Below are 22,038 nucleotides of genomic sequence, written 5' to 3'. Positions count from 1 at the left end.
TTTATACTTTTAACGTAATCGACGACGGAGAACGCGGACAGATATGTATGAGAAAAATTAAATTATCCTGTAACAGGTACTCACTTGGCTCGGCTACAGCAACTCGGCCTTCAACCCGATCATCTACAGCATCTTCAACACAGAGTTCCGGGAAGCGTTCAAGAGAATCCTGACGAGGGGTGCACGAAGTCGGGGAAATCAACCGTCGACCAGCGAATGTGGTGAATTCCGTTCTGTAGTCGTACAAAAACGAAACGGGTCTATGATCGAATGTAATATTAGCCCGAGATCAAGCGCGGACAGTTGTCAAGTTGGAATAATGGCGCAAAGACACCGCGATACTATAGTCAGCGCGATATAAATCGATCCGAGTCTACCCCTCGGATATATCGATCTTCCTATCGAACGCTACTTGCGCGCCGATACGTAGTGGCGCGGCAATCGTATTTTTTGAAATCACGCGATCAACTACGGTTCACGATTTTCTATCGCGATTATTCACCCTTTATCAGTCGCTTTAAAATATAAATAAAATCGTGAGTAAAATCGGACGACACTTGGTCTTTCCAGTCGTTGGTTTCGAAGGGAAACAGAAGAGAAAAGAAAATTAACGTAAAGACAATCACCGGAAGGTAGTTCGAGACATATCCCTGAGACATAATCGATCTATGATAAAACAAAAAAAAAAGAAAAAGGTAATCTAAAAATCGAACAGGATAAAATATGAATTTGAAAAGCAAAAAAGAACAAATTCGTGTGTAGAAAGATTTGAGTATAGTACTTAGAATACGTTCTCGTAAAGCAATTGTAATTATTGAAATCGTGTTGATAGCGCAATCTACGATGTAAAAGTGAATATTATACGAAGCACTAATAGTAACGTCTGTCGAATCGTAGCTTATTAGTATTAGGGTCGCGGTGGAACCCGCACAAATTCATTTTCCATCTTGTACATAATCATTTATTTATTTTTCTATTTGACGGGACACCAAGACGTGATCCACCTACCTTTGCATTTTAAGCGATTTTTCGTTTAGGTGCTAACGTGTCGCAAAACTCGTCGTGCAACCCGTCGAATCTAACTCGAATCTGCGTCGTATATCCAAACGAAGAAAATCCTCGCGAAACGAGGATCAACCGATGCTCGTTGAGCTTCTTCCATACATCTATATCTACGATGCAAAGTACATTGTATTCCGACGACAGAGAAACAGGAGGAAATGAAAGAATCTCTTTTGTCGGAATAACACGTGTACGATGTTGATGTATACTAACGATATATTTGAATGACCGTTTTCTGTAAATATATTAGCGTAAGACTTCCACGCGAGTATTAAATTTTGAATGATTTACTATGTCCTTATTATCCTGTACCTAATAATACTGTGCTATACAATCCTCCCTTGCTTAGCATTAAAAATTCACACACTCGGTACATTCTTCAAATCTTTATTTTCTTAAAAAACAATACATCTCTTGACACGTGTTTCTCTCCGTTCAGTGAACTTCTCAAATGCAACGGTTTCGTATCTTCCCAAGTACGATTCTCTATAGGAATTTGAAGAAAATCAAGTAGATTGGAAGCTAAGTTTGGTATAACTGGATATAATATTAAAGCAGCCACTCGTACACTTTCTAAAGCTAAAGCTATCACAGCTTCTTGTTCTTTGGCCGAGTTAAGGTCCTTGGACTTATTTAAGACCCATGGTTTGTGATGATTTAACATTTGATTAGCAAGATGCAACACTTCCATAGTACTCTCTATTACGTGATGTACATGATACACTTGATAAAATTTCCCAGCTTTCTCGCTTACTTCTTCTAAAGCTTTTATGTTTTTAAGAGCTATGTCAGACTTGAGGATATTTATGCATTCGACTGGGTCTGGTATTATCCCTTTTGGATTGATAGATTTACCGAAACATCGGTTAACCAAATTACCGAACGTATCGGCAAGATCAGCATTTATTAACTCTGGAACTTTCAAGGAATTATAATCTGGAAGAGATAAATGAATTACCATAGACGAAAATAAAAATCAATCTTTTTAACGTAACGTTAAATGTCTCATTTGTCTTACTCGAATTTGTATCTACTACCCCTTGTCTCATAAGAAAATATCTTAAACCGTCGTATGTAACATCATTTGCAACTGCGAAAGGTGAGATCACGTTTCCTTTAGATTTGGACATTTTATATTTATCAACAGTCCAATGTCCATGACACAAAAGCTGTTTCGGTGGTTCAAGACCAGCAGCCATTAGAAATGCTGGCCAATAAATGCCATGAAATTTCAGTATATCTTTCCCTATTATCTACGTTTACAAAAATTGAACTAAATATGTTATGACCATATAAACTATGTTTTATATTAATTTACCTGGATAGTTGGAGGCCAAGATTCTTTAAACGAATCATCTGGATATCCTACCGAAGTTAAATAGTTTACTAATGCATCAAACCAGACGTATATCGTTTGCGATTTATCACGAGGAGTAGGAATCGCCCAGGGCACTCTTTTGATAGGCCTGGAAATACTTAAATCTTGCAGATCATCGAGATAAGAATTTAACACGTTGCGATGTACTGCCGGTTGTACTACGTTTTCTAAATCCAGTATCAAATAAGTAATAATTTCTTTTTCGATTCGAATTCATTGAATAGCGACATTGTAAGTATACCATTTTTCAACCAATATATTAAGTCATCTTTGAAGGAAGTAAGCCGAAATTTATAAGAATCCTCTTCCATCCATTCTACAATATCTCCAGACTCTGTACGCGCTTCTGTAGTATTGTTAGTTGTAGAATCCTCTTTCACTATTTCCTTATCCGGGACAAATGCTTCTTCCGTTTCGTTGTACCATCCAGCATATTTTCCTAAATAGATATGTCCATTTTTTTCTAAACAATTCTGAAAAATTACAGTCTTTTTATTAGTTTCTTTACAAGCTGACAACTAACACGAAACGGATTAACAGCTGATCAATTTAACAACCCAAAAATGATGAACTGCTTTTTCATGTCGCTTCTCAGTTGTTCTAATAAAATCTGAATATTTTACTTGAAACATATTACACATTTCTAGAAATTGGCGTGAAATTTGATTACAGTATTCGATAGTAGGTAAATTCGCTGCCCCTGCAGCTCTTTGAACTTTTGTGCCATGTTCATCTGTACCTGTGCACAGGTACACGGAATGTCCTAACATAGAATTGAATCTAGCTACAGTATCTGCTAGAACTGCACTGTAAAGGTGCCCAATATGAGGTGCTGAAAAAAAGACAAGTTAATATATTTTTATAAATACTGTCGAGACGTATATTTCCATTCAGGAGTTAACTTTTTTTATAATCAAGACTACATACCGCCGTTGACATAAAATATAGGAGTAGTAATATACAATTTTTTATTCGCATGATGGGAAAAATTATTTTTCTTAACATGAATCCACGACGATTGTGCTCCTCTTCTCAAAAATGGCAATGTCCACAAAGACTTAATACGAGCTTTTGGTGCATGAATTGGAACTAGAATTCAAATGTATATACATTAAAATTACTTAAATACTACAGAAGCATAAAATATGAAACTGCATTATTTGAGTTGTTAATTTTAAATAAATAACTCAAACTTTCATATTTTTATATTTTATTTTAGTTGTATTATATACAATATCAATAATATCAAGTGAAATATATAATTACAATGAATTTCACACATAAATATTCACTTAGTATTCAAATCTAATATTTCTAACTGTGTTACTAGATCCATGTGTTTAAACGCATCTGGTTTGTTAGTAAAGGTTTCCAATAATTGCAATCTCTTAGGATTTTCTGTGCAATAATATAATTGTAATTCATTTGCTAAACATTGTGCTTCTTGTACATTAATAGTTTTTGAGTCATATTCTCCTCTCATAAGAATGATGCCTTTACTATCTTTGAATTCTGTGTAATGAACCATAGTTAAACATTCTGGGGCATTTTCTTTATGAGCCTGATACCATAAGAGCGGTGTCATATGAACCTCTAATCCATAAAATTGACTGACAATAAACTCATATCCTTCTTTCCTAGGTAATGGTAACAAAAACGTAGAATACAGCTTCCCATATTTAAACATTTTATCAAATTGATCTACTGTTAATATGCCGCATATGAAATCTTTATTTTCATGATAACTTTTCCAAATATTTATAATTTCATCCTTAGTTTTATCCTGAATCATATCCACCTTCATTATATCATTTAATTGAGATTGTTGAGGTTGTTTGTCATGTTCCAACTGTGGTTTTGCTTGGCTCTGATAAAATTTACGCTCTGCTTCTTGTTTTTCTTCAATTGAATGATACATACATAAAAAATGAAATTAGCCAATGATACTTACAATCAACTACTCAAAATAAAAGTTGATGCTGTTCTAATATAACATTTGTTCTTGGAATAATAACATATAAGATGAAGATTTCAAAATCAAGTAGAATTTCATTCAGTATATTACTAATAACAAACTATTTATATAAGTAGTATAGGTTATCATACCTTTTTTCTCTTGCAGCTTCTTTTCTTGATTTTCAACACGTTCCAAAAATTCTTCTGGCTTTGTTTCTTGATATTTCGCTATTTTTTCAGCATATTTGTCGAAATAAGGATTTTTTTGAAGCTTTTCCAAAGCTTTCTCAAATCTCGAGCAACTTGTCATGATAAGTTTCTTTTCAAGACTTTTTGTACCTATAACAACATTTATTATAGACGCTGGCGAAAACAATCGTACTGCTTTGTGAGAAAGAAATGCCATTGATTGTTAACAATTTAATTTAATATCAATTACAATAAAAAATATATATTTAAAAAAACATACAACTTCTTCCTCCATAAAATCTACAATTAGATGTCGCTAAAAACATTTACAACATTTTGAAATATCATATATAGGTACACATATATTTTTTTTATTATTCATAAAAAGTGTAGATATTAATACTAATTGTTTTTTAATTTTTACAGGTTTTTTATAACTTCATAGCAGTTCCTAATAAGTAGCACAAGGTTCCGGTATATCAGCGGTGTATATAGACTTCAGGTAAAGTATAAATCATTTAAAAAATAACAATAGTTTTGACCTATATTGTTCTTAAAAATGCGTTATTATATATCGAAAATAGAAATTATATTCATTATTTGTAACAACTGTAAATATTCTTATATATACTTAAATCTTTCAGTTTTTGTACTACTATTTTATTTTTTTGCAAATTAAATTTTGCAATTAGTTTTACTCATTAATAGTTAATGTTACAGAAAGTATTTTTGCTATTAAATGGAAAAAGAAATTATAATATTTCAAATTGTTATATTCGTTAGCCTACTTTGTAACCATCACATAAAATTTGATGGTAACGTTAAAAGTGATTGGCTACTCTCTTAATGCTTGCTTGTATTTAACTTTCAAATAACAATCAAACAATGAAATAATATTTTAATATCGCATCTCTTTATTCAGACATCACTTTCAAAAACATCGTTTAGTCGAAGAACCGTAATGAGATTAATACAGCCCTGAAGAAAATCTAGTACCGCGAATTCAAGCGAGTCACTTCAAACAATTAAATTTCGTAGCAATGCTAAACCCACACTGCAACGTAATGAAATTTTTCTTGTTAATCAAATAAAAGATTTACGCGTAATTTGATGAAAAATATATTACGGTTAATCAACGGTGATCCATTGATAAGGACTCTGATTTGAACGCCGCTCGCCGTGACGCATCGTTTCCGCAACGTCAGTTGCTCTCGTGCTTCTAGCGAAAGGGAAAATGTCGGCGTGTTAGTGGGGTTTTGTTGTGCCACTAGAGAGTGACTTTTGGCTACGGTTTCCTGAACAGATTTTACAGAAGAGAATCCTCCATCGATACGGCTTCGAAAAGACTCAACATCGTCGGGTTTGCCAGTACATGGCGTATGAGTCCTACCGGGTACGCTTAGTACTTTAAATCAGGTTTGATTCCGACGTGAGCCAGTCGCAGAGTCCGTCGTCGGTTCTAGCGGAGGAAGGACAGAAATAGGGAAGCCAAGAGTAATATGTCGTTGCAGTTGGCGATGTCAGTAGCAAAGAATGATTTTGTCGTGGGTGGCAAATACAGGCTGATGAGGAAGATTGGTTCTGGATCCTTTGGCGACATTTACCTCGGTATCAACATCGCTAATGGCGAGGTAAGGAGTACCGTTTCATGTGAGACGACCTGCCAGCACATCTTCCTTCTCGAGTTCCTCACTTCTTTTTATTCTTTCTTACCTTTTTAACAAGTAATCCGTGTGACGTGAATCGTGGAAAATGTTTTTTATGCTACCGTTATTAATCTTCGTGCAAAATATGTTTTCTATGATATCGTTATTGGTTACGTGAGATACACATTGTTTTTCTTGAAAAATTTGCAAGACACAAACTTCTTATTTTACTAAAATTACATTTACTTTATCGTTGTATCAATTGATTATCTACAAAAATTGTACGTGTAATTTCAACAAAATATGAATGTTTATCCAACTTCTGCAATGATTAACCTCTATATGTAACATTGAATATTGATGCACATATTGTTTACATGAGATAATCATCGCTCGTAGACTATTGTCTTTAATTCAAATATGTATTTTTAATATGCGTGATAAAACATTTTCAACAGGTTTTAAATGGTTTTTAATATAGTGTGACACTTTTCTGCACAATTGAAGTACATTTTTTTTTGTTACAAACAAAATTATGTTTGAATGTTATTTTTGTTAAATTTATACAATTTATTTTTATTATCTCATTGTTTACATAACAAGTAGTTTATTTATTGATACGTGAGTTTGTAAAATACTTAGTTTTTTATTTCACATGTTATTTTTATTTTACTTTCTTTTATAATTCATATTATTGTATCATGATTCCTTTCCATATCCAACATTTACTTTATAGAATAAAGCAGCATGAATTGAATTATTAAAATAATAATTATTATTTCCAACATTAATGTATCATAAAAGGATAATATTTGATATACCACTTTATGTATGCATACATATACGCATTTGCACCTATATACATATAGGACAAGCTGAAGCCCATGATCCACAGTCCATTAAGGCCAGCGATCAATGATCCAGAGTTCTATGATATATTTTAAAATATATTAAACGCATATCATCTTTAGTATATACAATAGCATTTAATATTTTTATAATACTTAATAAAGAACAACATTAAACTTCACTTATATCTATACTTTATAAATCCATGTATATATATATATATCATTACTTTTATACAAAATAAAGTGCATACATAGGTAAGTTATGTATATGCAAATTTCTGTACAACACCTAAAGCTTCATAATGTACATTCTGGATAAAGTTTTATATATTTTATGTACAGTAATACATATTTGTGTGCTTAAGAAATAATAAATGTAAATAATACCTGTACATCTGCTTTTGTAATATGTCATAGTATTTTTAAATTAGATAAAAATTAAGTTTATACAGTCTATAAGTAAATAGAACTAAATTTATCCAATATTTTACATTACATGCAAATGTTTTCTGTAGATAAAATAATGTACAGCATGTAAATACTTAGAAAATTTTAATAAATTAAAGCATATATATCATGATATTTTAGGAAGTTGCTGTTAAAATGGAGCCTATGCGTGCTCGGCATCCACAACTATTATATGAATCCAAGTTATATAAAATTCTACATGGTGGTATAGGAATACCTCACATACGTTGGTAATTATTACTTTTGATATTTCTTTTAGTTCACAGAACTTATGCTTAATGCAATTTAAATAAGAAACATAAATTTCACAAATAAATGCTGTTTTTTTATTCAATATAGGTATGGACAAGAAAGAGACTATAATGTACTTGTTATGGACCTTCTTGGTCCATCTCTTGAAGATCTTTTCACTTTCTGCTCGAGAAGGTTTACAATTAAAACCGTCTTAATGTTGGCAGACCAAATGATTGGCAGGATCGAATATGTTCATTGCAAACATTTTATTCATAGAGATATCAAACCAGATAATTTCCTAATGGGTATCGGTCGTCATTGTAATAAGGTATTATGTACTTTTGCAGTTTGAAATTATACTTATTTCTCTACTTTACGTATGCATTATCATTATAAAATGATGTTGATGATTTATAAAATTTCAGCTGTTTATTATTGATTTTGGATTAGCAAAAAAATATAGAGATAGTCGTACAAGACTACACATAATGTACCGAGAAGATAAAAATTTAACAGGCACAGCAAGGTATGCTTCGATTAATGCTCACCTTGGAATAGAACAGAGTCGTCGCGATGATATGGAGTCATTTGGTTACGTGCTTATGTATTTCAATCGAGGATCTTTGCCTTGGCAAGGACTTAAAGCTGCTACCAAAAAGCAGAAATATGAAAAAATAAGTGAGAAAAAGATGTCCACACCCGTAGAAGTTTTATGTAAGGTGTGTTTTCTGTTCGTAAATAATAACATTTGTCATTAGATATAATAAGATATATAATACTGGAACTTGGTTACATCTCTTTACATCTTTTAGGGATTTCCTGCTGAATTCGCGATGTATTTAAATTATACGAGAGGTTTACGTTTCGAAGAGAGTCCAGATTACATGTATCTTCGTCAACTTTTCCGTATACTTTTTCGTACATTAAATCATCAGTATGATTACACATTTGATTGGACAATGTTAAAACAAAAAGTAGTAGTAGGGGGTAGTAGTGTTAATGCTGGAGCAACTGCAGCCGGTCCGAGTCAAGCCACTCAAGGTGCTCAGGGACAAGGACAGGCCCAAGGTCAACCGCCAGCTCAGGCCAACGCTCAATCAGGTATTATATCATATATGTTAAAGCGCATTATATACGTGTATCGCTTTTTATCTCTCTAACCTATAACGTGTTCTTTGTTTTAGGAGCACGTTAAAACTACAACCATTCGTCGTTGCATCAATCCTATTTGCAGTTGCAAAAGTGTCCAAGATCAGGTACTCAACTTTGTATGAATGCCATGTCAAAGAGTTAAATCAATCAATCCTCTAAGTTCACAGAAAGGAGGAATTATACGATTACAAACGTATCGTACACGATAAAGGACATAAAGGCCACACGAATACACGTTTATGAATTCACTGACCAGTGAGAATTTCGGTGTATTCTTAGTGCTTAGAGTTTTGGTTGATCCACCTCTTTGGGCTTAAAATCCAAGTGAGATCAGCCGAAGGTGGCTTGTTCTTATTTTGTTATTACCTATTTAATTCACCGTTGATACTAATTGAAATAAAGGTTTTGATGCCCCGAAGACGTTTGTAAGAGAATGCACGTAACGGTGTAATGTGTGATTTAATCGAGAAAAAAAAAACCGACATATATCTTTCATAGAAAGAAAGAGAGAACATTTTGACTATTCTTAAATATTCGGGGTAGATTATTAAATACAACATACAAAATTTTATATCTATTCTACAAATAGAAACAAACGTGTGAGAATGAGCGAATGATTATGTGAGAGCATGAAGAAAATATAAGTGTACTGAGATATAAATACAGTTTGTTGCTTCCCAATTTTTGTTTTATTCTCAGTATACAATATAGTATAAATATAACGTGTGTGCAACTTGAGAGAAATGTTATTTTTCTTGCATAAGCTCCTGCGTTAATAGTATCAAAGGTTCTTCTTTGATAGTATTGACTCTGATAAAAATATTTTTTTTTTTTTTTTTTTTATATAAATATATATATATATATATATATACATAACGTACACATAGACACATACATGCGTACATACGAATAAGTGGCAGTATCGACGATGCAAATACTGACAAGTAATATTATCATTAAGGCAGCAGTTTAATTTTTAGGTACACCGTATCAGTCGAGAAACGAGCAAATTACTGAGAATATCCATTTGTCCTGATGAGCTTCGTTGCTAACTCTCTTTCTTTCTGTGAGTATGTTTAGTCGATTACAATAAACAAGATCAACATTAAACAGACTTTTTATATTGAAGATGGATTACAGACTTAGTTCTCATGTGAATAAGATAATTAAGAGAAGAAGAAAAGAATAATACACGAAGCGCATGAAAAATAATTCTGTAACCAAATTTAGCCAAAGGATTTCTTCCGTGTAGTTTTAATGGCAGAGACTGTGCAGCGGTATTCCTCGTGCTATTGCTTTGATATTAAGTTTACAATACGTGACTTAGAAATTCTTAATCGATCGATCAGTCGATTGTTGATTGTGTATAATGAGTCGTGTTATATACGCGAAGTCACGTTACATGCAGCAATTAGAAAGGAGTTTTCAAAGGCTCGTTTCTGTCATTGAAAATTTTCATTTCACACTGACCATACTAGTAGCGCCAATATTCACGTCCATGTTCCAAGCACTACTTCCAAAATAATGTATAATTGATCGTTATTAATTATATCATGTTCTTATTGTGGAAACATTCTAAAGAAAATATCCGGTCAGCCTTAATGTGATCCATAATACAAGGATAATACGACTGGATCTTATATATGTACTATTATATTTTCAAAGGACAATTTGTTTGATGAAGAACAAAAAAAAAAAAGAGAGATGCAACCGGTAAATCTCCTTGAATGAATGGTATGGTTAATTATTATTATTTTTATTATTATTATTGTTATTATTATTACAAATGAGGGAAACTAAAAACAAAATTAATGAGTAAAAGTGTGTATTACCATGCAGTGAGAATGAATGAACGAGTAAGTTAATGAATAATTAATGATATATGCACTTACTGCTATCTGATATGTATATGTGTATATACAGAGTGATCCTCGTATCAGTCGCTATGATATTGGTGATAATTTTGTTAGTTTAGCAAAGAGATGTTTCGAACAGATGTTCATTGGATCTTGACAAGAAATTAATTATTTCAAATGAATTTCGAGCACTTTCTTTTATAATAATTAGTATCAGCTTACATTTTTCTTCCTGTGGTACATAAAAGATGAATTTTAAAAACGTCAAATAATTATATCGCTCTGTATGCTTCTGCACGCTCGTATTATGCGTTCCTGAAAAGATACAATTAATTGGTATGTCACAAACTACAGACTGTAAATATCTTCAGAAATAAAAGTCTAAAAGATTAAAATTTATTGTACGAGCTAGTCAGTTGTATGGATCATATAGTACCTATCCATTGATCTCCGAACGAGACAACTAGTAAACAAAAGCAACAAAGTATAAAATCATAAATAATTATTTGCATAAAAGCTGATATAATGTTCCATAAGTTCGAGAAATTTTGAAATCTTTCGATAATGTAAATATTATTACTAAAGTAGTTTTATAATAGATTTCGTAATTATAGTTAATACAAATGATGTCAAATAAACATACTTCACCTTATATGTTTCTTCATACATTCACATCTATTTACGTTAACATTTCACTACTTTTTCACGTATCAACAATACCGATTCGTGGATCATCGTGTGTTGAACTAATTTGAAATCGAATAACTGTAATGATACGCATTATGTTGTTATATCATTAAATTCATCTTTCCATGTACTGTTATAATATGAAAATAAAAATATATAATACTGTTCAAAAAATACAAGCTGACCTTAATCTTTTATAAAAGAAAATGAACATAGTTTTGTATTGTGATAATTAAGTTTTTGTTAGAGATCAATGATTTTTTGCTTGAAATAATCACTTTTTTTGTTCTGTTTAAAAGACAGATAGTATAAGTATCATGTTGACTGATGCGAGATCACACTGTATACAGATAACATTTTATGTGTGTGTATGTATAATAAAATTATGACAGTAATTAAGGCATACGTTACTTCATAAATAATGAAGGATATATCAACGGTTTACTGCTTCTTTTATTGCTATAAATAAAAATTGAAACATTGTATTATAGTTTCCATTTCATTAAGTGTCAATTTTTATGGCAATACACAATTATTATAGTTATCCAGAATGGTAGTAACATATTGTTCAAAATGGACGATATACTTGCTCCCAGTAACTGTGTTGCGATATTCTTGACACATGGGATAATGTAAAGGATATTTATGTAAATATTTTTAAGTCATATATTTGATAATTCATAAAAGATATTATACAGAAGTCATAGAGGCGCAGAACTTGATTGTTCAAATTGTTAATAGTAATGATATATTTGAGTTTATAAAAGAACAAAATGATACAGACTACCAGCTACGATGCACCGGTCATCGTGCTATAGCCGATCAAATAAATAAAATCGCACACTCAAAAAAGATATATTATCACTAGATTTAATCTGCTCCTTTCGTAGGATATAAAAACTTAATTGTTCTCTTTTCATATATAAAATAGATTAATTGTACATAAGTTGCAACAGAACATCATCGGCTATCACATCTCATGTATGAATTCGATATAAAGCAAACTACGAATTAATATCTTACAACCACATTGTAATTGTTAGCAGTTGTATGGTAGCATATTCTGCCACATCAGATAAGTGCTACTAGACAACAACTAGCAAACTTAATAGCATAGTAAAGTATGAATTTTTCTAAGTTCCTGAGTACCTACGTTAACAGTCAAAACTTGTTCTGAACCCTTATGGGGAATCACCACTTCCGCAGCAAATAATTGATTTTCTTGCATCGCTGCTGCCATTTCACGGTTTGGAAATACTGCAAAATTCGCTTCAGCCTTTCCTCCTGCCGTTCTCTTTACAATCTCCTCGCGAACTTCATCCTGCAAGGATTAAAATATTGTTAATTTTCAATGACAGATAAACCTATATGTGCTTTTTTTTTTTTCAGGAATCAATTACTTACAACCAACTGATCAGCTCGGTCTTTTAATTCTCTCATAATTATTTGACGTTGCAACAGATGATGTAACGGCATTGTTTTTTCTAATATTTTCTTACGCCTTAGATCAGGAACAGTAGGGAATGTCATAGCTTGCTTGATGTCCTGAAAAATAAAAATATCTCGGTGAAATGTTTATAAACGTGATATAATAACTTTCGAAATTTTACGATTTACCTTAGTAAGATCGTTAGTTTTCTTCTTCAATTCTAATATCTTCGCATTAGTTGATCCTGATTTTGCTGGAGGTGCAATCGGATCTAAACTTTCTAACTTTTCACGCAATGTATCAGACATTAATTTCTTCTTCTGTTGAGTTTCACTGAGTAATGCTTCCCTGAGAGAGTTTATTTCTTGCATTAAGAATTTATTATCCAATGATTGAATTCCTGATCCTGCTGTTACACTTCCTGTTACGTTGTCTCCTACAGGCAGAGACATCAGCGTTTTCTTTCCAATAGATTTTAATTTCTCCTTTAATTGACCTCTCTCAGTTTCCAAACTATCGATATCGGTTTGAAGATGATCCATCGTCTCTTCGAATTCTTTTTCCTTTCGTTTTAATTGATTCTGAGCTTCTTCCAGTTTTCTCTTCAACTTCTCCACATTTAATTCATGTTCGTGTTGTTGTGTTGCAAGCTTTTTCTCTACAACATCTTTCCTTAAAATCATCTCGCATAATTCCTCTTGCTTTTCTCTAAGAGCTATCCTTGCTTCCCGTATATCGCTATCTCTAGCTTCTAATTTTCTACTGAGTATCTTAGTTTCTTCCGCTTCTTTCTTCGCTGCTTGAGCCCTTATTTTAACAGGTTGTATGGTTTCATTTTCTGCATTCTGTTCTAACTGTAGCGATAATTGACCGCTTATAGCTAGCTCGTTTTCGTATTCGGCCATCTTTTGTGCCAAATTGGCTGCTAATTGTTGGATAATTGTAAGACTTCCTTTAATCGTAGCCACGGGCCCGACATCCTCGGTATCGTAAACTTTCTCACACGATATCGAAGCCATTTCTTTTAATTTTTCTGTGCTGAGCCCTGTCTCCAAGTCCCCGTTCGTGATAATTGCTTGTACCGCACTCTTCAACAATGACTGCAGTGTCTTCATCATTTTAACGGCATGTTGGTAACACGTAAACATTTGTTCGGTGCAGTCATTATCCAATCCTAAATTCGATTCCGCGGCATGGAACGCAGAGCTATGATCCGTCAATACCCTTCTCCTAGCCGATCTTAAGTGCTGTTGAATCACTTCGCACGTAGTTTCTGCATGTTGACAAAGCAGACCTAAATCACCGCCGTCTCCTTGAATTAAGATTTTAATTGCAGCAGCATCAGTTGTGACAGCATCGCAAGAACTGTCCAACATTCTAGTGCCGTTTACCACTAACCGGGCTTGACTGATAGTTTCTCCAAATAGGACAGAGAACATAGTACAGAAGTATCCGCAACACTTCTCAATAGCATCCATTGGTAGATTTTCATCCAACTGATCCCTTTTAGCTAAATCTATCAAAGCATCCAATGCCTTTTCTTGAGCAGCCATTTCTGGATAAGCTGCTCCAGCTTTAAGTAACATTTCAGTAGTACAAACATTTAGAGCAGAATCGAAGCAACCTAGGAACGTTTGTAACGCGTACATGTACGAGCACAAACGAGCTCTGAAGGTGTACTGTGCTACTGCATGACCCTTCACGACAGCTGTTCTATCAATTTTATCTATAGACCTATATTTATCTCGCACTTGCGATATAAGTATTTCCGTCTTTTGTATCATTCTTGGTATAAGTAGAAGAGTCAGTATAGCATCGTGGTCTCCGCCGCGTCCCAAGAACGCAGGAGGCATAAATGATAACAAATACTTGACATGATTCCGGGCCTCTTCGGCTTCTAAACGACGTAATTCAAGATCAACAGCTTTCGTTTGTGCACGTGTTTCGGCGAAAGTTTTCTGGAAGTCTAAAATTTCTGCCAATTGTTGCTCTGCGCCTCCTCCTCCTCCTAATTTAGAGGTTTCTGTTGATTGTACGCGTTGCTGTAATTGCAAGCATTGCTCTTGCAGTTGATGAGTAAGCTCCCGGAATTTTGTAATCGTCAGTTCTCGATCCGCTAACGTTTCTAAAGCTGCGTCTCGATGACGATAAGCGTCACGCGCTGCTCCAAGAGCCAGGTCTAATTCTTCCCGCAATTCTAGCTCTAATTCTTTCGATGATTCGGCAAGTTGATCGGACATGTCTTGTAGAGCTTCCAAATCTGATACGGCTTCCTCCAACTCCGCAACTTTTTCTTCTAATGCCATCTTCTTTTCGCCAAGCACTTCGACCATTTCTTCAGCACCTAATGCAGCATCAACTTGTTCTTGTAGGTCTGCAATTTGATGTTCCATTTCTTCTACTCTCGCAGATAATTTTTCCTTCGTACGACCTAATTCTAATATCTCTGATTTTTTCTGATCCAAATCCTTTTGAAGTTTCTGAAATTCGTGCTTTTCATGCGCCGAAAGATCTCGCATTCTGACGAGAGTTTCTCGTAATCGATTGTTTTGCTGTTCTAATTGTTTTATTTCATAGCTCGAAACACCAGTAGCAGAACCACCTCCCGAGGCCTGTAATAATTATCTATGCAATCGTTCCTATGTTAATAAATATACCATAATAGAAAGTGAAATTCATTACCCTTTCCGATATTTCCGTGCGCAATATTTCTAAATCCAACGTCTGTTCTTCTAACTTTTCCCTCAATTGTTCCAGCTCGATCTGCAACGTTTCAGCCTTTTCTTCGGCCATTTCTTTGTCTAATGTTGCCATTTCTACAGTTTCCGCGAGATCTGCCATTTCTTCTTGGAATTGTTCTCGAGCTACGTGTGCATCTCTTGTTTCTTGACGTGCTCGTTGAAGTTCCCTTTGAAGACTAGCCTTACATCGATAGAATATGAAAATTAATAAACAATATATCACTTCGCGTATTAGAAAAGTTCTTTAAAATTAAATTTTCATTACTTGGTTCTCCATAACTTTCGTTTTAAATTCAAGAAGCTGTTCAAGTTGAAGTTTTGTTTTCTCAAAGTCTTTCATCCTTTCTTTGTCTTGCATTCTCTTCACTCTTAAAGTTTCTACTTTCTCGGTAAGGTCGCGAACCTGTAGAATCATATATGTAACTTGCAGAAAAAAGAAAATCCTTTCTATGATTTACCTGAGATTTCAAATTCTCATTTTCTTGTTGAAGTTGCAAATGCGACAGTTTTTCTTCTACCAGATTTGCAGCTGCTGCAGATCCTGCCATTACTTGGCCAGGTACAAACTGGGGTTTCAGAGTTTCTACAAAACCTGTCTAAATTGCAAACAAACAATAAATGACACCACATTGCGATAGAAATCGGGTGTTTCTTTTATTATCGCACTCTGGATGTGTATATTTTTTTTGCTTAGAAATTGTCTTAGATCCTTAAAGAAGAATATAATTTCGCACCTGCGGTAATGAAAAAAACACCCCAAATTTCCTATACGAAACATATTTCAGAGGAATGTTGTTTTATGTACATTTAGTAGAATTAGTTCTATTTTAAAGTGATTAATGAGATTAATTGTGATAAAAAGACATCAACAAGCTACACCAATTATTCTATTAGTTCTAATAAGTGTAGGGAATTCAATCAATGATCTGAATTGTGTTATATGATTTTATAGTAGACAGTGTCAGCTAAGTCATCTATCGTATCCTATTGATTTATAAGTGTTATATTTATAATTGCATTTATGTCAGGGATATCTATTTTTTAGTAAAAAAAACTAAGAAACAAAAGGAGAAGGTTCGAGTAGTAATATACCTTTGTACCATAATGCTGTTAGGAGTTTTTTCATGAAAGGAAAAAACTGTTATTATCACCTCGGTAAGAAAACCTTAAGAGGAACTCGGTATCTAATTGTTAAAGAAATAACTACATTTTAACATATTTTCCTCTTATAAGTTTTAGACTATCCTAAAGCATCACAGAACTGAATTAACAAAGCAGATGTTTAACACAACAGTGAACATGATAGAGGATAAATTAATTCCATAATCCATTAAGAAGAGGTAAACCCATCAAAGTGCAATGATGCTAGTTATTATGAAGTCATGTGTTACAATGCTTATGATCAACAAACAACTATTATGAGAAAGTTTAAGGTCAGATGAGAAAAATTGAGATATTACAATTAATGAGTATTAATTACATTATTGTGATCATCTTGGGCCTTTGGCTTTTTGCCGGGAGGCGAGCTCGTGCTAGGGGACTTCTGAAACACGTACGTGCATTCCCATATGAATCATTCTGTGCCAACGGAACCGTCTAGCATGTACTCATATTTAAGAACTTATTATCTCATTGTTCTGTCAAACATTTGCAAGAATCTCTCATTATTTTTCGTTCTATTATCGAGTCGTAGGAACAATCATATAAATTACTTTAAGTAGTCCAAAGACTTTAATATAAAATCAATAACTGTCTGTTACATGTAGTTTACATATCATACATTCATGCCTTGTTGAATCCTCAGAATAATCCATTTATTGTGTTCACATATATAAATAATGAATAAAACAACTTATTGCAATTGATAATGTGAAAATAATATAATCATATTTAAAACAAAAGGGCAATACCTCGATAAATGAAGCTCGTTTAGTTGAAGTTGGGGCTGGTATGAGTGATTCTCCTGTATCTTTACGTTCATGTTGCGATCCCGATAAACTTTCGGTACTTGGCGCGCTTAAAAGCGTTCTACTACCAGCCAAGGATAATCGTGAACTGTAAAGAATAATTTTAATAACATTTTTGTAAGAATAATTTCGGTAATGATAAAATCACAGCTAAGAATATACATCATATTGATTCCATTAAACTTACATGTTTTTGCACATAAAATATACATGTTTTCAAAAGCCACAGGTGCATTAATAAGTTACAATATAAAAGTGTAAAAATCATACTCTGGCATTATAACGTGTATAACTCAAGCTCTTTATTATTATATTCATTTGTATATTCCTTTATATTATTTATATATTTGCAACATTTTACGTGTTATCAAAATTGCAATACAATTACAAGCTTACTTTGCTATATAAAATTACACAAAAGCATTTAGGAAAAATACTCAGAGACATCTCTCAACAATCAACTTGCACAGATTCTTACCCAGATAGCTTGTCAGATTGCTGCCGGGTAACATGGGCAGGAGATGTTTTTCTCCGTACTCTTTTATGACCAGCATATGAATTTTAAGAATCTATTAATTATACTTTCCCCATAATACCAATTATTTTATTAGTGCTTATATGAAAAGTTTTACAATACGGATGAGCATTTTGATTTGAAAATTAAAAGCTTTGATTAATGAATTAGAACAGAAACTTACGCAGTAGGTTCATTCCTTCGACGTGTACTGATGCTAGCATGGAATTTATGACAATATAATTAATCACACAAATCATGTTAATAGGTAGAACAAACAATAATAATGTAATGAAATCATTCAACATGGTAGAAATATAAAATATACCTATTCAACCGGCTTCTAGCACGTGCTGCACTGGTTTCATCCGGTGTTGTAGCACTACTACCTGCTGATGATGGACTAGCAGGTTCTGTTCTATTACCTGCTTCATCCAATAAAATAAGCTGGGATTGTCGTACAAACATCCCATGATTTTCAGCACACTGTATTGTAAAAGATGACATTAAATCTCTGTTTGACAATATGCATATGCATTACTATACAAGTACAAGTACACAGCCCACCTTGAAATAAGATTGACCTTTAATAGTGCCATTGTTTTTTCCTTTTGGTTCATCAAGTATTACTCCAATCCATTTTCCTGATGCAAAACTAGGATGACCAATATAAGCAATTACTCCTTGACAGTCCTTGCCAGGAACTTCGACACGTTGCCCAATTTTGTACGACATTTCGGCCGTAATAAATTACTGCACGTAATTTTTTACAAGCACATCCATCAGTTCGTGTCTCATAAACAAATTTAGAGACAATCTTTGGGCGCAAGGAACCTAAGAACCCAATTCAATAAGAATTAAATTACAATAATAGCATACATTTACAGTACTGTCACAAATGAGGTATATATATGCATAGAAATTCATACCTTGTCTACATATATACAGTAAGTTCGATTGGTCACTATACTAATGGTGCTCTTATTCTATATTTCAAAAAGTATAATAATTTCTAAGTTTTTATTTCTCTCCCAGGTATACAAAAATTAATGTATTCTCCTAAAAGACTAGTACTTTATTGATTTTTTAGTGACTATCATTACATAATTCCATATTTTCAGTCTTAACAATTGGGCGTCAAAAGAGAAAGTCCAAAAGATGAACACACTATAGCTGCTCTATATGCGATGCACTGTGTCGGCTAGGTTACTGTGAGGATTCGCTGATTTTTGAAGATGTTTATGATAATTTAAATAGTGTGACAGTTAAATATAAGCTAAGGTTTCTTAGTGCTTTAGCTGATTGTAGAAAACATACATACAATCGCTAGAAAATTGATCTTATTGTTTGTTCTATCCAATAAGAGAGCCTCGAAGCTGATTAAACTCACCTATTAGTATTTAAGGAAGCATATATACAATTTCTATGTACAATTCAATTACGTTGTTTAGAATTTATAATCACCGCTTTTAAAATATAATTAATATTAGATATACAATGTATATGTCATCAAAATAATACTTCATTTTTAATTTTTTGCAAAACAACTCAAAACAACTTTGCGTGAAAACATGGATATATGCCTGTTACTAGTACCGTTGATTCGATAAATATTGATCAATGGATAAAATGGAAATAATAACTTGTATAAAGAATTGCTATAAAAGATTTTCAATATTGAGTTAACATGATATTTTGGTACTGCTGACATGGGATATATTTTTCATCCACTTAGTTGAGTAAGGAAATAAATTGTTACAAAGTGACGATGGCTAATCATTATGAAGTACCTAATTGGTAAATTTATAAAACCTTTGTTGAATATGATAAGCATCTGATTAAAAATAATGTTTGTAAACATTGAAAGTATCAAGCACAGATTGTATAGGTTATGTTTTTTTCAGGGCTGGAAAGCCACCAGTTGGATTACATTTAGATGTATTGAAAAATGATAAATTAATCCAGGTACAACAACCTTTTAATACATTTAGTAATTGAATCATCATATTTATTGAATAGGCATATAAGAAACACTATTTTTTTAGAAATTAATGGTTGATGAAAAGAAATGTTATTTATTTGGTCGTAATCAACAATTAAATGACTTTTGTATAGACCATGCATCTTGCTCTCGTGTTCATGCTGCTCTTGTATACCACAAGCACCTAAATCGAGCATTTCTTGTTGATTTGGGTAGCAGTAAGTATCATGTAATTACTTGTAAACAACAATAAATAACTAAAACAAATGATAAACATTATCAATTTTTCAGCACATGGAACTTTTATTGGTAATCTACGCTTGGAACCACATAAACCTACACAGTTACCTATTGATAGTACATTTCATTTTGGAGCTTCTACTCGATATTACATTATCAGAGAAAGACCTCAAACTGGTACAAGACCCATTATTGAGGAATTAGAAAAATTGTCAGAAGATATAGATGCTGGTGGTTTATTGGGCTTACCTGAAACAGAAACAGAACTTGATGTACATATTTAATAATTGAATTTTATATAATTTTCTTCCTAATTCATAATAAGTAAATAATAATAGTTATGTGTAATTTACAGAACTTAACAGAGTTTAATACTGCACATAATAGGCGCATATCTATGCTAGGTATAACGGACGATGAAATTCATAAACCAACGAGAAAACGAAAGAAAAAGGGGATTACTTTCAACGATGACGAAGAAGTAATTAACCCGGAAGATGTCGATCCATCGGTCGGCAGATTTCGTAATCTTGTACAAACGACTGTAGTACCCAGCAAAGTAGGAATCATTGCTGTTAATATAGTTTGTGAAACTATTATCATTTACTTTTTAATCCATTTAACGATTCATATTTTAGAGAATGCGTATGGAAGGAGGCTTAATATCTTTAACAGAAGATCACAATCCTCTGAAACACGTTCAACCTACAGCAACTGCACCCCAACTATATCAAGATTTACCACCAGAACAGTTTACACCATCGTCGTTATCTCTTAATCCATTTTCCAGTGCTTTGTCTTCGTTATCCTCTCGACTTGGTATCGCGTTACCAAATCCAGCACCTGAGGTGGAGATGACACCTAATCAAATACCAGTGGAAGTACCACACGTACCAGAAATACCAGGACCTACGGAAACACGAACTATGGAACCGAAAAAGAAAAAATATGCCAAAGAAGCTTGGCCTGGAAAAAAGCCCATACCAACGCTTTTGGTATAATAACATTAGGAAACATATTTTTGTCAAATAGTTTTACTATTCGAATTTTAATAATTAAGTTACGTAAGAATTCATGCATAAATTAGCCGTGCAAGATTGCAAGAAATACTTTTAGTTATCATTAGGTAATCGTATCGAATTTATGTTTAACGTCATTGTACAGTTATAGCTCAGATTGTAAATTTATCTTATCAAATTCATTTCCGTTCTATCTTTGATGAATCGGTTATAATATTAAGTTAGATTTAATCAACATTTCGTACGTAACTTTTTTTCGTAAGGAATGAAATTGTAATTAGAGATTTACTGTAAGATAAATAAGCACGAATAAACAGAATTTATTTTACTTTAATATTAAGAAAACTGTAAATCGGAGTGATACTACGAGAGCTTCTTTGTGATATAATACTTAAATCATTTTATCGTATATTTTATTTTATTTTACGAGAGTCAAGAATATAATTTTAAGTATAATGATAAACGTAACATTTTTGTGTAAGCGGTTTACAGAAGCATCAAATAGTCGTTGCGTCTGCACTCTGTGCAATAATTATAAATCGAATATTAGTTTAGTTTAAAAGATTTGAAATTCGTAATAAGTCTTTTACTTTTAGTACTCTATAACAAATAAAAACAGCAGATTCAAAGGTACACATTTTTTTTTTGGTTTATTTTGTAAAAAGACA

The 22,038-nt window shown here is 32.8% G+C and overlaps 5 protein-coding genes across 15 annotated transcripts in view; 3 read left to right on the top strand and 2 right to left on the bottom strand.

Moving 5' to 3' along the window:
- Positions 1 to 6,086, top strand: part of LOC114873038 (dopamine receptor 1) — a 34,919-nt gene extending 28,833 nt beyond the window's left edge. The window contains exons 7-9 of one of the 2 annotated variants that reach the window (XM_029180886.2): positions 77 to 221; positions 5,012 to 5,087; positions 5,508 to 6,086. In XM_029180886.2, coding sequence (XP_029036719.1) covers positions 77 to 221; positions 5,012 to 5,022 — 156 coding nt within the window. In that variant the 3' untranslated portion in view covers positions 5,023 to 5,087; positions 5,508 to 6,086. Of the gene's footprint in view, positions 1 to 76; positions 1,326 to 5,011; positions 5,088 to 5,507 lie in introns of those variants that run through there. The other variant, XM_029180885.2, reaches the window with a different exon arrangement.
- LOC114873031 (methionine--tRNA ligase, mitochondrial-like) lies at positions 1,434 to 5,072 on the bottom strand. Of its 3 annotated transcripts, none has more exons than XM_029180871.2 (8): positions 5,010 to 5,072; positions 4,547 to 4,735; positions 3,368 to 3,529; positions 2,998 to 3,272; positions 2,682 to 2,913; positions 2,381 to 2,607; positions 2,081 to 2,315; positions 1,434 to 1,998 (listed from the first exon to the last, which is right to left on the bottom strand). In XM_029180871.2, the coding sequence occupies exons 2-8, from the start codon at positions 4,704 to 4,706 to the stop codon at positions 1,442 to 1,444; spliced, it is 1,848 nt and encodes a 615-aa protein (XP_029036704.2). In that variant the 5' UTR covers positions 4,707 to 4,735; positions 5,010 to 5,072; the 3' UTR covers positions 1,434 to 1,441. The 3 variants fall into 3 exon arrangements, with proteins under 3 accessions (XP_029036704.2, XP_029036703.2, XP_029036702.2); XM_029180870.2 differs by lacking the exon at positions 5,010 to 5,072 and adding an exon at positions 4,866 to 5,001; XM_029180869.2 differs by lacking the exon at positions 5,010 to 5,072 and having other exon boundaries at positions 4,547 to 4,940.
- Positions 5,801 to 10,046, top strand: LOC114873042 (casein kinase I-like). 3 transcript variants are annotated; one of them, XR_003788851.2, is made up of 8 exons: positions 5,801 to 5,978; positions 6,097 to 6,216; positions 7,671 to 7,780; positions 7,890 to 8,115; positions 8,210 to 8,503; positions 8,597 to 8,885; positions 8,969 to 9,040; positions 9,917 to 10,046. XR_003788851.2 is itself a non-coding variant. In XM_046287137.1 (7 exons), the coding sequence occupies exons 1-7, from the start codon at positions 5,958 to 5,960 to the stop codon at positions 8,977 to 8,979; spliced, it is 1,071 nt and encodes a 356-aa protein (XP_046143093.1). In that variant the 5' UTR covers positions 5,801 to 5,957; the 3' UTR covers positions 8,980 to 9,617. The 3 variants fall into 3 exon arrangements, 2 of the variants coding, with proteins under 2 accessions (XP_046143093.1, XP_029036723.2); XM_046287137.1 differs by lacking the exon at positions 9,917 to 10,046 and having other exon boundaries at positions 8,969 to 9,617; XM_029180890.2 differs by lacking the exon at positions 9,917 to 10,046 and having other exon boundaries at positions 5,802 to 5,978; positions 7,890 to 8,112; positions 8,969 to 9,617.
- Positions 9,750 to 19,152, bottom strand: LOC114873027 (dynactin subunit 1). Of its 4 annotated transcripts, XM_029180863.2 has the most exons (13): positions 19,060 to 19,152; positions 18,698 to 18,964; positions 18,459 to 18,616; positions 18,315 to 18,347; positions 18,095 to 18,154; positions 17,560 to 17,704; positions 17,130 to 17,192; positions 16,108 to 16,245; positions 15,915 to 16,052; positions 15,591 to 15,830; positions 13,097 to 15,520; positions 12,884 to 13,024; positions 9,750 to 12,800 (listed from the first exon to the last, which is right to left on the bottom strand). In XM_029180863.2, the coding sequence occupies exons 2-13, from the start codon at positions 18,863 to 18,865 to the stop codon at positions 12,585 to 12,587; spliced, it is 3,924 nt and encodes a 1,307-aa protein (XP_029036696.2). In that variant the 5' UTR covers positions 18,866 to 18,964; positions 19,060 to 19,152; the 3' UTR covers positions 9,750 to 12,584. The 4 variants fall into 4 exon arrangements, with proteins under 4 accessions (XP_029036696.2, XP_029036698.2, XP_029036697.2 ...); XM_029180865.2 differs by lacking the exons at positions 17,130 to 17,192; positions 19,060 to 19,152 and having other exon boundaries at positions 18,698 to 19,046; XM_029180864.2 differs by lacking the exons at positions 18,095 to 18,154; positions 19,060 to 19,152 and having other exon boundaries at positions 18,698 to 19,046.
- Positions 19,076 to 21,704, top strand: LOC114873044 (nuclear inhibitor of protein phosphatase 1). 3 transcript variants are annotated; one of them, XM_029180894.2, is made up of 7 exons: positions 19,076 to 19,165; positions 19,252 to 19,341; positions 20,035 to 20,095; positions 20,176 to 20,329; positions 20,403 to 20,623; positions 20,707 to 20,910; positions 20,990 to 21,704. In XM_029180894.2, exons 2-7 carry the CDS (start codon positions 19,313 to 19,315, stop codon positions 21,350 to 21,352), a joined length of 1,032 nt encoding a protein of 343 aa, XP_029036727.1. In that variant the 5' UTR covers positions 19,076 to 19,165; positions 19,252 to 19,312; the 3' UTR covers positions 21,353 to 21,704. The 3 variants fall into 3 exon arrangements, with proteins under 3 accessions (XP_029036727.1, XP_029036726.1, XP_029036728.1); XM_029180893.2 differs by lacking the exon at positions 19,076 to 19,165 and having other exon boundaries at positions 19,287 to 19,927; XM_029180895.2 differs by lacking the exon at positions 19,076 to 19,165 and having other exon boundaries at positions 19,294 to 19,869.
- Positions 21,705 to 22,038: the final 334 nt, after the last annotated feature.

The sequence above is a fragment of the Osmia bicornis genome, chromosome 9 (assembly GCF_907164935.1).
Source record: "Osmia bicornis bicornis chromosome 9, iOsmBic2.1, whole genome shotgun sequence".
NCBI lineage: Eukaryota > Metazoa > Arthropoda > Insecta > Hymenoptera > Megachilidae > Osmia > Osmia bicornis.
Note: the sequence above shows the minus strand (reverse complement) of the source record. Positions and strands in the feature narration are given on the sequence as shown.